Source organism: Lonchura striata, chromosome 11 (assembly GCF_046129695.1).
Source record: "Lonchura striata isolate bLonStr1 chromosome 11, bLonStr1.mat, whole genome shotgun sequence".
Taxonomy (NCBI): Eukaryota; Metazoa; Chordata; class Aves; order Passeriformes; family Estrildidae; genus Lonchura; species Lonchura striata.
The window spans coordinates 11,507,989-11,522,392 of record NC_134613.1 but is presented as its reverse complement, the minus strand read 5'-3'; the positions used below and the strand labels follow the sequence as shown (position 1 = coordinate 11,522,392).

Below are 14,404 nucleotides of genomic sequence, written 5' to 3'. Positions count from 1 at the left end.
CCCAAAATCCCAAGCCTCTCTCTGGGATGAGAACCTGAAACCTACAATACAAGATTTGTTTGAAGTCTCATTAAGCAAGAAACCTCAAATTAAGCACAGCTCAGCAAAACAAAACATTTTTCTACAGAATCATGTGGACAATAAACCAAGCATTACATGGAAGTTCTCCCTCATTATCCCCTTTGTGCGTTGTTTGTATTCTGATTAGCGTGCTAGTGATGTATGTTCCGCAGAGAAAAAGCAATTAAGTCTCCACTTCAAAGAAAAATGATTTAGGATAAGAACACCAAAGCTTGTGCTTGCATCTCCTACTGATTCTGTGATGCTGCAGAGCAAAATGGCAGCTGTTAAATGCTTAATTCCCATTTATAACCATGGAAGATGGTACGTGTGGGTTGTCTTTTAAATGTATAGACATTTCAAAAACATGCTTCTAGGCCACCAGAGGTATGGCTCCTTGGTGGTGGTCAGACTGCAGATAAATTAGTTCCCCTCAGTTCACATCATAGGAACTGCAGAGAGAATCTTTTAACAGTTCATAAAAAAGGGGAGATATTAAAATAAACTGCCTGATAAAAAGCAAAATCTCATAGAAAAATATTATCATAAGACCCTATATAAAAAACTCAAGCACCACAACAAACTAATTGATGAGAAACAGAAAAGAAAACACACATGGACAGCATGAAAAATAACAGATAAAAGAATCTCGTCTCCTAACAACTGACATTATTTTTGACCCCAGAAGAAATTGGTAAAATGAAGACAATATTTAGAAGTACACAAACTCAGTTTTAACATGTTACCACTGCCACAATGCAATTACCACCCTAGGGAATTGACCAGTATCATGTATTTGCTAAGTAATGCTGAAATTGCACTGACAAAAGTACACAAGGAAAAAAATAAGGAAATGTGTGCTGATCCAGGACATGTTCCACATTGACAGTATGCCAGAAGCAGCCATGGATTTCAAGGACACGTGTGCAGATTTTTGTAAAGATGTCATCAATTAGTGTAATAGCACCAAACTGTGCTATGGATCTACAGTACAAATCAGATGTCAAGGCACTATATAGCTTACAAAGTAACTGTATGTATGAAATAGTGAGGTTAGAGAGAAACAGGATAAAGAAGGAAAAGTAGTAGTACACTCATGTATTTTGCCCAGGTTTTATGCACCAGTCCTAATCTCTAATAAAAAAAACCCAACTTGTTTGATATGCTACAGATGTGATTTAAAAATAATTTTATTATTAAAATTAAATTTAATAATATTAAATAATAATGGAATTTAATAAAATTAGAATTAAATTTTACTTCTTTTAATTAAAAAGAATTTAAGTCCTGTGTTCTTCCAACTGCATAAGTGAAGACTCAATGGCACTTTCTATAGAGATTATTGGTTTTCACTTCCTCTTAACCCATAGCTCTACCTCATGATGCAGCCAGAATGCTGAGGAATCACCTGCACCGCCTCGAGAAGTGAGACTTGATACAAGTAACACCCAGGCTGTTAAGAGAAATTAATTTTGAAGGGAAAAACCAGCAACACCCACTGCCCCATACCTCCAAGTGAGTGTTGAATGTGTCTCCTTCATGCCTAAAGTCTCATTTCCCTACCACCAGACTGCAGAGCAGTTACACAGATATAACCTTCAGAGTAAAGGAGAAATTTTAAAGTTTCTACTGCAAGTCTTTGTTGAGGTTAATCTATATACTTACCTTTTTTAGGCTAAATAAATTGCCTTCAAAAGCATCATAACCATTTATTCAGAAACACCCTTTACAATATAAATGTAATAATTAACACACAAATAAACACGACCACCAGCCTTATTAAACATGCAACAAGAATAGTTTTACTTCCTAGGGAAGCCTGAAATGTTTCCCAGAGGTTTCACACCACCCTGACATATCTAACCCCTGTGCCAGCAGCTCACATCCCTGCTGTGCCCCATCACCCTGACCCCAGGGCCTGGCTCAGCCATCTCCAGTGCTCAGGGAGGCCTGTGGCCACTCCCAGCCCAGCCAAGAGTCCAAATGCCAGGCAGAGCCTCCACTGGAGCCTCTGGTTTCTATACAAGATGCTGGGAATCAGTACTAGCTGCAGAAGCCACAACCAAAAGGAGGGAAGTGTTTTGCTTACAGCTCTCCAGCTTGGAGCAGTCCTGAAAACTTCAATCACAAACTCCCCTGAATTTTCAATTTGACCTTTTTAAAGCTGAGAAAAGTAAACTATTCCTCTGCCTCCTGTTGTGACCAATCCCCTGTCCTATAATGCACATTTTTCTCAAGATCTTTTTCATCTCAGTCTCTTCATAGATCAGTGTTAACCAGATCTGCAAAAGTCTCTTACTAAACATCAACCCTATATCCACTTTTTCCCAGCAGATTAGCTTTACCTACCTGAGAAACTTTTCTTCCTTACCCCTCAGCTGGCACCTCACCTGGGTGTTAAGAACAATGGAATCAGTGGGACAGAGCTGGTTGCTGGCTCACAAGGATGCAGCTGTTAACCTCTCCTCTGCATTGCCACAGTAAGAAATCTGCAGCTGACATGCAGAACTGTGTTTCTGGTGAAAAAAATGGGTGTTCATAGGAGCATCTCTGGAGTTTCCCCCCTCTCTCTCTCTGTGTATGTGCTTCAGGGAATACAGAGGATGATATGCAGAAAATAAAAGTACAAGGGACATGCAAGAGATACCAAAGAGCATGTCCCTGGTTGCCCAAGACTGCACCCTTGCTTGGCTGTTCATGACACCCCACAGAAGCCTCTCAGGTTGCTTCTCCTTGCACTGCCCTGCCTCCAGATGTGAGAGCCTGGTTTACAATTCCAGAATTCCTTGAGAAGCTACAAAACCCACCCGGCTCCCTTCCTCATGACAAAGAGTAGCCAGGGCAAGTCCAGACCAGGATGTTCCCATAAGGGTCTGCACCAGCCTGTTGCCCCTTCTGCAGTCCTCACTCCATCCAGCAATATGAGCCATGTCTTTTATTCCTCACTGGCTTTTCCCTGGCTGCCTCTTGTGCTCAGGCTGCCTTTTCTCCACAAGGGCTGCCTCACTCCCATCGCCCTGCCCCATTTGCTCTGCAACCAGAGGGTTGAAGCACCTCTCCTCCAAAGAAAGGCTGAGAGAACTGGGATTGTTCTGGAAAAGGGAAGGCTTCAAGGTGACCTAGTTGTGGCCTTCCAGTACCAAAAGGTAACTTAGAGGATAGATGGGGCAAGGCATGTAGTGAAAGAACGAGGGGAAATGGGTTCAAATTCAGAGATTAGGTTTAGATTAGATGTTAGGAAAAACTTACTGTGAAGATGGTGAAGCACTGCCACAGGTTGCCCAGAGAAGCTGTGGCTGCCCCATCCCTGTAAGTGTTCAGGGCCAGGTTGGATGAGGTTTGAGCAGCCTGGTCTGGTGGAAGGTGTCCCTGCCAATGGCAGGGTGTTGGAACTGGATGATCTTCAAGGCCCCCTTCCCACCTAGGCCATTCTCTGATACTCAGCACCATCAGCCTCTCCTTTACTTAAGCACAAGCTGCTGTCACCACTCCCCACAAACAGTTTGAAGCCCACAGAAAGGACCTGCTGCTGGGCACTCCCTGCTGCTGGAGCAGGGTTTCAGGGCCCTCTTCCACTCCCCACCCAGCTGTGCACCTGCCAGGAAGGTTCCCAGAGCAGGGAGGAGCCTGGCCCTGCCTCACCTCCTTGCTGAGGAGCCTCCCCTCAGCGTCTCTAGGCCGGCCATGCACTTAAGGCTGACAGTGACCCACAGCTTCTATAACAACACAATGTGTGCTTTCCCAAGGCTGCACGTCTCAGGAGCAGAACACCAGGAAACAGCGCTGCTGCATCTTCACTCTGCAATGGCAGCAGCATGTTGTGGTGGAACTACTGCCATGGCCTGCCTAGGAGTACAAAAATTACTCAATTCTTGCTATTTCAAGATTACTGATTTGCACTTCAAAGAACTGAATCACAACTTATTAGAATAAACTTTTATTTACTGCTCTCAGGATTCTTATTTTATACTTTAAAGTATGCAACAAAACCTGCTACATTCAAATCTATACAGATTTACTGATATATCATTCACGTTTTACAAAACTGCATATAGATTTGGGAAATTTGTATAAGTTACCTTTATTTACATGTAATACTCTCAGTCCTAATGACCTAGTCAAAGGATAAAACAAAGTGGGATTTTAAATATCCCTTAAGACCCATTAACACTTGTTACATAATTTACATATCTTCAGAGAGAGATGTGCTACACTTCCTTCTTGCATATTTATAAAGACTGTGACTAAACAGAAATTTGGTGGCCAAAGCTAGGTACTGTCATTTCCTCAGATCATATTGGTAATAAAATGTTAAAATTTGAGCAAGCCAGGTATACAAATCAATTTGTTATGTTTCAGAACCAACTTTGATAATCATTTTAACCAGCACTTGCTCAAAAAAAAATTATTAATACAAAAAAGACCCACATTTACAAAAGAAATCAAACTAATATTTATATAGGACAAGTTGATCTACAATAAATTGCACATTGTTGGTTATGACTTTGGTTATACTGTATTAACAAATTTGGTTTCTAGACTAACACTGGAGAAAAAAATATAAAAATGCATCTGTAGAAACTAGCAACCTGTAAACATATCACAGAACCAAATTCTGCACCTGATCACATGTGCATAACCTCCATGCAGTTCAGAGGAGTTTGCACATAACAGACTGCTGAATTTGGCCCAGAAAACCCTGTAAACATGTTCTTTATTGTTATGTAGTGCAATACTGCAAGAATGGATAATAAAGGCCTCTAACTATCAGTAACTAAATACTGAGTGATATTCATACAAATTTCACTTTAAGATTAATTTGTTGCAAAAGGCTGAATTGAAAATATTATCATTCAACTACAAATTTATCCCAAAAAGTGATGAACCCTCAATTAGCCAGCATCAGTATACAAATTCAAACAAAAAAATGGATATAATTTCTCATTAAAGCTCAGAATTATGCTGCTTATCTGTTTTATATAAAAATCTTGGGTTTGGTACACTGTTTTAGCAAAAGCAAGTTAGAAACAGATGTCTAACAACTGTGTCAGCAGTCAGTATTCTGCAAACAAATGTTTTCAAATGTTTTATCTAATATGCTGAATGATAAGGTGCTTTGGGCAGATCTGTTGCAAAGAGCCTGAAGCAGCACAAATTATATTGTAATACATGAAGTTTGTTGGTTTTTTTGTTTGGCTAGGTTTTCTTTAAAACAGTTTAACAATTTCAGTTGCTCCTCTAAAGCATCAACTCAAATTTAAGTTCTCTGCAAAGATTTCTTCATAGCTTTACTTTAGTAGTTTTCTGCAGGACAGTATCAAATATTGTACAAGAGGCAACTGCTAAAAACATTTTAGTTTTTGACTTACTTGGCACTGGCTGATCCAATGTATCAGCAAATACACAAAACTATGGAAATGACAAAATAAGTTTTCAAAAGTTAGTGATTTTTAATACTTAGTTATTTTACACATGATACTATGAAGATTCAATAGCCAAGTGACTAAATACAATGGTAGTCCCTGGAAAATTCAGATTTTTTTGTAAACCCTTAAAATGAAATTGCAGCACTGGACCAACCTAATTTATGTCTGTGTCTTAATCAACGCCATCAAAACCCTGAGTGTTTTCAATCGCTAGAAGAAGTTTATCCCATAAATCTTCAAACGAGTCATATGGAGGCAAATCCAAGCGATTAAAGCTGAAAAACAGATGAAAACTCTTCAGTATTTTTGTCACTTTTACTAGAGCTCATAATTTATCTAAATTATATACTCACCAAGTATGAGCTCTTGGCAGTTTTTCAGGGGTACCCCACTGTTCAACTGTGAACAACTGTGGTCCATTTGAACCTGAAGAAAAGAACACATCAATTTTCACCCTATTATGAAATCCTTTTATAACCACAGATTCAAATTATTACATATTTGGGGGTTTTGTAATCCAGGTCTGACATTTGAATAAAGTATAGACTATAGAAAGTAACAGCCAATAATCCAAATTCCCTTGATTTTTAATTATTTATTGCTATATCTCAGTTTCAAGAGACTTTTACATCTTAAGCGCAGAAGCCTAAGAGCTAAATATACATGCAGAGTAGCTGGCATTGAAGTTTTCTGGATGAGACAATTTTATAAATTTTCCATATAAAAACATATACATGTTTATCATCATGTGCCAAGTTTTATAAGCTGGTAGAAAGTAGTCAATGTCCACCCTACCTATGCAGCAACAAATATAGAGTAACTGAGAACTTTTGGAAGCATGGCTATCATATGTGTACTCCCAGGATGTTTTTAGGCACTTGAGAGAACATTTCTTGGCTAGCAAAGGCAGCTGCAGCTCCCTCTATCCTTCAACAACTGTCTTACAGCATCTCATCTCTAAGTTTCTTGGACTTCTCAAATCTCACCAAGTAGATGTAAGGAGTATTTTATAACCGCTTCCTTAAGCTGGGAGAAGACTGCAGTTAAGAAAAGGGAAAGACAGGAAGTGCACTATGTCAGAGCAAGTCTGCTCAGTGTGGCGGGGCTGCAGCGCGGCTGGTTTGTGGGAGCGCTGGCGTTCGGGGAGCAGGAGCGCCCGGCCGTGCCACGAGAGGGAGACCCCGGCCCGGGAGCGGCTCCGGGGCAAGGCAACAGCAGCAAAGCGCCGCGCACCAGCACGGGCGCTGAGAAACCACATACAGCACTGTAAACATAAGGCACAGGAAATATAATTGTCACTGGGGTTTAGTAAGGACGGCATGCTGGCCACAGTAAAGCAGAAATAACTGAAGGAGAAATAAACAAAGCTGTGCAGGACAACTGCTAGTTGAATTTTTCATTAACCAGTGTGTACAGAAAACTGCTCAAATATATTCTAATCCCTGGGCAGAAGGAAGCCAAGAACTGAAGCAGTTTCTTTCACTGTATCAGTTCTTAGTTCTGTCTCTAGTAGTGTTCTTAGACAAATAAGCAGAGCTCCTGAGGCAGCAGAATTCTGACTGGGCTCCCCTGCAATGTGTATGTGCTGTATGTAACACCAGCAGTGCCAAGGTTCAGGTGCAGCAGCAGACACATGGCTAAGCCTGCTGAGCACACTGTTCTGCCCACTGCAACTCACAACTCCTTTACTGATGGAACAGAAAAAAATAAACCAAGTATTTATGATGAAAATGAAGACATGGAAACAAGTTGGGTGGTCTTGTTCACAATCTTTCTGTTTTATAAACAAATTAATGTCATGTTTATAAAAAAGGAAATGCTTAATCAAAGAGGCAAGTTAGGCTATTGAGACATTTGCACAGCATCTCAAGCACTTTTAGCCGTAATAAAGTAGTCTAGCAGAAAACATAATAGCTGATGGCAGCTGAGAACAGACTTCCCCTAAGCCAAGCATCCCCACCCTTTGTGGGCTGCTCTATCTGCTTGCCTGCAGTCTGCCCACAGTGGCTTTTCTGGCTTTGCTATTGAAATTTGCTCCCTGCTGTCCTCTGCTTGTCTCAGTCTCAATGTTGCAGCTTCAGTACTTTTCTTCTGACTTTAACTCATGACATTTCAGTGGTCCCTTCTGGAGTATATCCTTACAAACAACTGCATCTGTACAGCCATGGCTTGTGAGCAGATAAAAGCAGTTGTGGAACTGAAGTTAACTGCTGATGCCAGCATGTCTTTGTAATCAGATCTTGGATAACTGAGAATTTTCTTCAAGCTCAATCATGTGTTAAACAGGGATTTTTGCAGCTCTTGAGAACTTTAAAAATCCACATTCATTTGAAAACTCCTATACATTTAAAAACTTCCAAAACCAGAATTAAAACAATATGCTCCCATATAGAACATGGGAAACGTGATATAAGTGACTCTTCTCTAACTTTGTTTCTTCTGCCAGTACATACTCAATTTTAAAACAAAATTTGAAAAAAAAATGACAATGTCTGAAGTCAAACATGAGGACAATGTTAGTATCAGGTTCTTTGTTACTTAATTGTAAAGATAATATTAAGCACTCACCATACAGCTCAGCAAACCCATTCATGGGAACACGTGATGTGCCAGTAACAAACTGAAGTAATCTTATTCTCTTTTCAGAGTCCATCATTAAGACTGCCTAGGTATGATAATGATTACAATTAAAGATTTCCTTTTAAATTAAGTTTTTTAGCTAGTAGACTTATACAACATAGTATCTACCTTTAAATCATTATCTATGATATACATATGCATTTTTTTTAGTGACACATACATCTAATTCTCTGCCTGTTGCTTAAAGCTATGAAGTCAACAATTTTTTAATGGCACTGCAACAAGAGTATGGTTACTGCTCAGCAGGCTGTTAAAATGCTTCCGCTGAAGATTTGGCTCCCTACTTTCTTTGAAGTTTCTTATGTTATGAACTAGAAGCCAAATTCCTGTAATTTATTAAACAGAGAAGTTTAACACCTCTTTAGTGTAACCATGCCAGGAAAACCTACACAAATATTTTTAACCCCAGTCAGACAGGGATTTTTTGGAAGAAGCAATCATCAGTATTGCATTTACATTCTTACCATGCATCTCATCTTTAGTTTTCTTACTTTCTCTGGAATTTTAATGGTCAAATAATATTTACCTTACCTTTTAATGAAATAAACTATAACCTAGCAGAAAGGCAGCAGCTTTTGAACACGTTTTCAATAAGAAAATATTAGAACTTCACAATACCTTCCAGAACCACTGTATTACTTGATGGTTTATGTTGTAGCCATTTTTGTATTTTGTGTGTAGCTTCCAATCAGCCACATCCACATCTCCCAGTCCACACATTAATAACTACACAGATTAAAAAAAAATAAACAATACCAAAGTTTAAGTCAGTATACTAAAGTTTCAACATAATTTGTTTTCTTTTCCATGATATACCTACCTCTAGCTCATTTTCATCAAAAATTTTAATCAGATCCTGTGGTATTAGTTCAAAAAAGCCCTAAAAAAGATGAGGGAGGTTTGTAAAAATCAAGACAACATTATTTTAGCATTTTTAGTCATGAAGAAGGATATTCAGAGGCTTTGGTAAACACAGCCAAAGCAATATATCAAATACAGATGTCTGGACACCAGTAGTCCTCAATTTCATTATAGTACTTTAAATTGATTTCTCACATATTTTCTGTGCAACACTGAGTCACAAGCATGGTAGTCTGAATATCACCTATGTAATACAACCTGTACAAAAAAGGGTAAATTGCCTAGTTTAAATCAAACTAATATAATTAAGTTTAATTTCTGCAGAGGTCATTAAATAGTTTGCTCTACAGCTAAAGCTGTCAGTCAGAATTGAGAAATAAGCAAATTTTTCAAGATTAATTAAACACCTCAGTAAAAACATATCAAAATATTTTTAACTCTGAAATAATTAAAAGCTAACTCTGCAAACAGTATCACTGCCTTATTTTTATACTTTAAACAAAATTATTAGTGGGTCTTCAGGGTGTCCAAAAGACCTTACTAGCAGATGCAACAAACTGTTAGAAGAATTTATTTTGTAATTAAAACTATACCTCTTTAAAGGCTGTCATTTGTTTCTGTACTCGGCTCACAAATCTCCACTGAATTACAAGACTGCAAAAATACAAAAACCCAAACAAAACCACATTTAAAGTAAAAGTGATTTATACACAGAGCAACAACTTCCTTTTGTAAATAAAGCTAACACAGAGCCCCTGTGCTAGAGGGCAATCCACTGAGGTACACTGCACACAGCAGCCACTACTCACTGAATGTAGTCTCTCTTGTTCTTGTTGGTCACAACTATTTCTGATCCGCCACTTTTCAGTTCATGCTGATGGGTCTAAATGCAATGCATAGAACAGGTCTTAAACAAAGTGAATATACTAGAATTCCTATGTTAATATTAGATAATTCATGCAACTCTTGAAGACTGCAAAATCTGAGAACTATGAGAAACGGATCCAGTCACAATCACACAGGTCACCTAATAAATAGAATGTGGTACAGTTTTTAAAAAAAAGTTGTATTATTAAGGGGTGCAATGGGAAACCTCAATTGTTTCTGACCTGCTATAGCACACCACCCAAGACTGCACACAGGTGCAGAGTAAGGCACACTAACTGCATATTCCATGACCCAGCCCTCATTCCAAACCTCAAGGAGAAACAATTACAGAAACCACTTCAGCAAGAATCCCAGTAAGTCAATCAAACTCTTACAATGTGACTTATACTACTAGAACCTCAGAAGACAAATATCTCATTTTCAGTTATCATGGATGTATATTTTCATTGCTTCTTCTCATGATCATGGTTGTTACACAAGACCATAAAGGTTATTATCATTAGATCTAACTGGCAATTTGGAAGTTTTATTCAAGACCTGTGGTATTTCTACATGACTTATCCTAAACAGCTTTGTATGCAATAACAAACTTGTTTATTCTATAGGTTTCTAGTATATCTTAAGAGAAAGGAAACATGTTATCTCCAAGTAATTACAACAGTTTCTAAAGAAACTCATCCTTTCCAGCCAATCACATAAACCCAATCTGTACTCCCCATCAAATAATGGATTATGGATATCTTAGTCTTGGTTGCCTTCAAAGCAACAGTAACATTTCAATGCAAGTAGTATTCAACAAAAGAAAACAAACAATTTTTTAAAGCTCTGCTTATTTCCAAGTCCTTTATCACACCAGGTTGAAATACACTCACTGCATGAGTGGAAAGAGCTGAGTGAGCAAAGGGGTTTAGGGGTTTTCTTAACACCATACACATAAAATCCCCTAATTTCACAGGTCAAGTATTTTGTTCCATGTTTTTTCTATTCCAGATTACATGAACATACTAACCTGACCAAAAAGTTCTTCATCAACTATGAACCTGAGGTCCAATTCTGTTGGATCATTTTCAAGAATCCATCTCAGAGAATTGTAATATTCACTATCCTAAGAGAAAATTACAAAATAGTAAACACTAAATAAAGTAGCCACCTTATAAACTGCAAGAGGCTCCATGACAGCACAGCGAACATTTCTGCTTAGGGTAATTCTATACTGGATAAAGAGACACTGCAGTTGTACAAAGCTCTGAAGACCTTTAAAACCTGATTGCTCAGCAATCTATGTAAATGTCTCCAACAGCAAAATGGTGGTAAGATGGTATAGCACTATCTGAAACAATATATTTTGGACTCTTCTCTTGTCCCTCATCCTCTATTTATCTTCTTTTTATTGTCAGGCATTACTACAAAGAACCTTGGCAAATGAAAATTAAGATAAAGCCAACCACATCCTGGCTCCATCTAAAGCAGTGTGGCCAGAAGGTTGAGGGAGGTGATTCTGTGTCTCTACTCAGCTGTGCCCAGCTCTGGGGCCACCAGCATAAGGACATGGAGCTGCTGCAGCCAGTCCAGAGGAGGCCACCAAGATGTTATGAGGGCTGGAGCACCTCTGCTCTGGAGACAACCTGGGAGAGCTGGGGGTGCTTGGCCTGGAGAAGCGAAGGCTCCAGGAGACCTTCCAGCATCAATACAGGAGCTACAGAGCAGATGGTGAGAGACCTTCTATCAGGGAGTGTAGTGATAGGATGAGGAGGGTAAATTTAGCTTGGATATTAAGAAATTCTTCCCTGTGAGTATGGTGAGTCACTGGCACAGGTTGCCCAGAGAAGCTGTGGCTGCCCCATCCCTAGAAGTGTTCAAGACCAGGTTGGACAGGGCTTGGAGCAACACCCTTCTAGTGGAAGGGTGCTGCAACCCAAACCATTCCATCATTCTAGAGTACTGAACAAAATCCAAATCAAAACAAAAAAATATCAGGACACATCTATAAATCTATTACTCAGAAACAGACAGCAACTACATGCTGTATTCTTAAAGGGCAGCAAAACCAGTAACAGATTAAAAAGATAGAATAAAAATCACTTTGTCCATGAGCATTCCAGATAAGACCCATTATTAGGGAATCAACCAAACAATAAAAGTCTAAGGGACATGTTTTTCCTCTAAAAATGTTACACTATCACTCAAATATTTTCAGTCTCTGAAATAATTAAATTACATAATCACGAAAAAAAACTAATTTAAAAAACAGGTTAAGATAGGAATCCTGAAAGTATGTATATTCCATTTTAACAACCTCAGTGTCTAAAATATTTTAGGAAAACATCACAGAAAAATCTAAAAATAGACAAAGAGGGAACAGAAACTGTTCCCTTACATAACTCAGAAACACAACATAATATAATTGAAAAGAGGCTCCATTTACCTACAATTCAACTGGCAAAGAGAATTTCAGACACTAATTTCTATTTCATGCTAAGAAAATACAGTTATTGTTTTCAATACAGCTTAACTGACTTGAACCTGAGGTCTAGGTCTTTGATTTTCATTGAAAGTTTTAATTCCTATACAACTTACAGACTTATAGAAGATATAGCCTAAGATATCTTTGAATCGTGAATTTTCAACCTTCAAAATGTCATTAAGGATATAGGTATTAATAAAAAATTATAAATCAACATTAAATTTGTCAACATGATAAAGCAAATTACATACCACAGATTCCATATCATGTAGTGTTATTGGCTTTTGGAGCATCATCTTGTAAAAAGGACGAATAAAAAAGGCTTTAAAGAAGAAGAAATAAAGTTAACAGATACAACTTAGGACTCAAAACACATGCAGTATTAATCTGAATATCACATTACATAAGATAAATACTAACCATCCAAAAGTTTGCCATGGTAAACAGCCATTCCAGCCACACGACCTATAAACTTGAAATAAGAGAGATGATCTTCATTGCAAAGTCCGGAGTTCGGATTGATCTGCAGAGTATAGTTATCTCTGAAGAGTTGAAGGAGGGAACAGAGAAGAGAAAGAAAAACAAAAATGTTGTACTATTGGACCAGTGTCACATTTGAAGATCTGAAAGACATCACTTATTTGATAAATTATTGCTTTTCATGATGATATCTAATATTAAACAATATGTAATAGAAGACTATTAGTATATCAGAAACAACCACCATTAACTACCTCATTAAGTTACAGATACACCAAAGAGGCAGGATTAACTTCCATTCATTTTAAAGCAGAGTAACATTCTCTGAATTACTGGTTACATACTGCCTCTTGTGTATGCAGGAGATGGTTGCAAGCACATGCTTGTCCATGCAAAAATGCCATGGCTTATGTTATACTGCTGTATAAAAGCTCTACAAGTATTGTCTCCACACTACTCTTCTGTCAACTGGGTGCAGATTATTACAGTTATTATCAACTAAACCCTCTGATACATTTGCAAGGGCAGCAGGAACCCCATTTTTAAAGAAGGTAGGAGAGCTCTTCCTAAGTTTTCACATCTTCCAGAGTGGTAATACTTACGTAGCTGAATATTCAAACAATCCATAATAAGGATTAAACATTTCTTTAGAGAGAAGGAAGAACCATTCTCTAGCAACTCCTCCGTAGTCTAAACCTTTTTCACCATCAAATTCAATCCAAAGTCTTGCTTTAAGGAAATCTGCTCTTTTTACAGCTATGATTCTTCTGTAAGAATCTTCAAGGATTGTTGTGCGATGAATTTTCATTTCAAACCTATTTGGAATATCACTCTAAAAAAGAGAAACATGAAAGCAAAGATTAATAAAACAAACCCCAGTATCTTATAGTTTTGCAGAATATGCAAATTCTGAAAATAGACAAAGAGGGCAAAGAAACTGTTTCCTTACATAACTTGGAAACATAACACAGTATGCTTGAAAAGAGGCTCCATTTATCTACAATTCAACCAGCAAAGAGAATTTCAGACATTAACTTCTATTTCATGCTAAGAAAATACAGTTAAAGTAAGTTCTTACTAGTAACAGCATACGGGCAGTTGCTCTGCATGCAGCAAGGCATGGAGTCTCCTCTGACACTGAACATTTATCATATTACACACTTGATTAAAAACAGCTCACAGTTGACACATAGAATTATCTGGAACCATTTTACCTGACTTATTTCACCTTCTAGTTCAATATCCTATAAGCCTAGGTGTCCCATTCTCTTACTTAAGACAAAATACAGATATAGTTAATTCTCAAACTACCGCAATTGTATCGTGTGGCTGAACTCTCTATCTCAGATTCAGATACTAACGTTTGAATGAATGTCAATCTTGCTTTACTAGGAACACAAAAAACAAGGTGCATATATAATTATATATAATTTACAGGCAGACTTGGCAGGCAGAAGGTCAAGCATGGATCTAAACTCAAAGGCTATTATTACATATGTAAAATATCTCCCAAGGATGTAAAATTTGATTGAACTTGTGCAGACTCATTGTTATCTGGCTGTCCAGATGCTATTTACAGTCTTTT

General features: G+C 38.0%; 1 protein-coding gene across 2 annotated transcripts in view; it reads right to left on the bottom strand.

The window, feature by feature from the left end:
* Window positions 1-3,981: 3,981 nt before the first annotated feature.
* Window positions 3,982-14,404, bottom strand: part of NEDD4 (NEDD4 E3 ubiquitin protein ligase) — a 51,587-nt gene continuing 41,164 nt past the window's right edge. For both annotated transcript variants that reach the window (XM_021537405.2, XM_021537404.3), the window contains 11 exons: window positions 13,422-13,651; window positions 12,760-12,881; window positions 12,591-12,661; window positions 10,885-10,980; window positions 9,797-9,870; window positions 9,581-9,641; window positions 8,947-9,006; window positions 8,745-8,852; window positions 8,055-8,151; window positions 5,840-5,912; window positions 3,982-5,761 (listed from right to left, as the gene is read on the bottom strand). In XM_021537405.2, coding sequence (XP_021393080.2) covers window positions 5,659-5,761; window positions 5,840-5,912; window positions 8,055-8,151; window positions 8,745-8,852; window positions 8,947-9,006; window positions 9,581-9,641; window positions 9,797-9,870; window positions 10,885-10,980; window positions 12,591-12,661; window positions 12,760-12,881; window positions 13,422-13,651 — 1,095 coding nt within the window. In that variant the 3' untranslated portion in view covers window positions 3,982-5,658. The remainder of the gene's footprint in view (window positions 5,762-5,839; window positions 5,913-8,054; window positions 8,152-8,744; window positions 8,853-8,946; window positions 9,007-9,580; window positions 9,642-9,796; window positions 9,871-10,884; window positions 10,981-12,590; window positions 12,662-12,759; window positions 12,882-13,421; window positions 13,652-14,404) is intronic.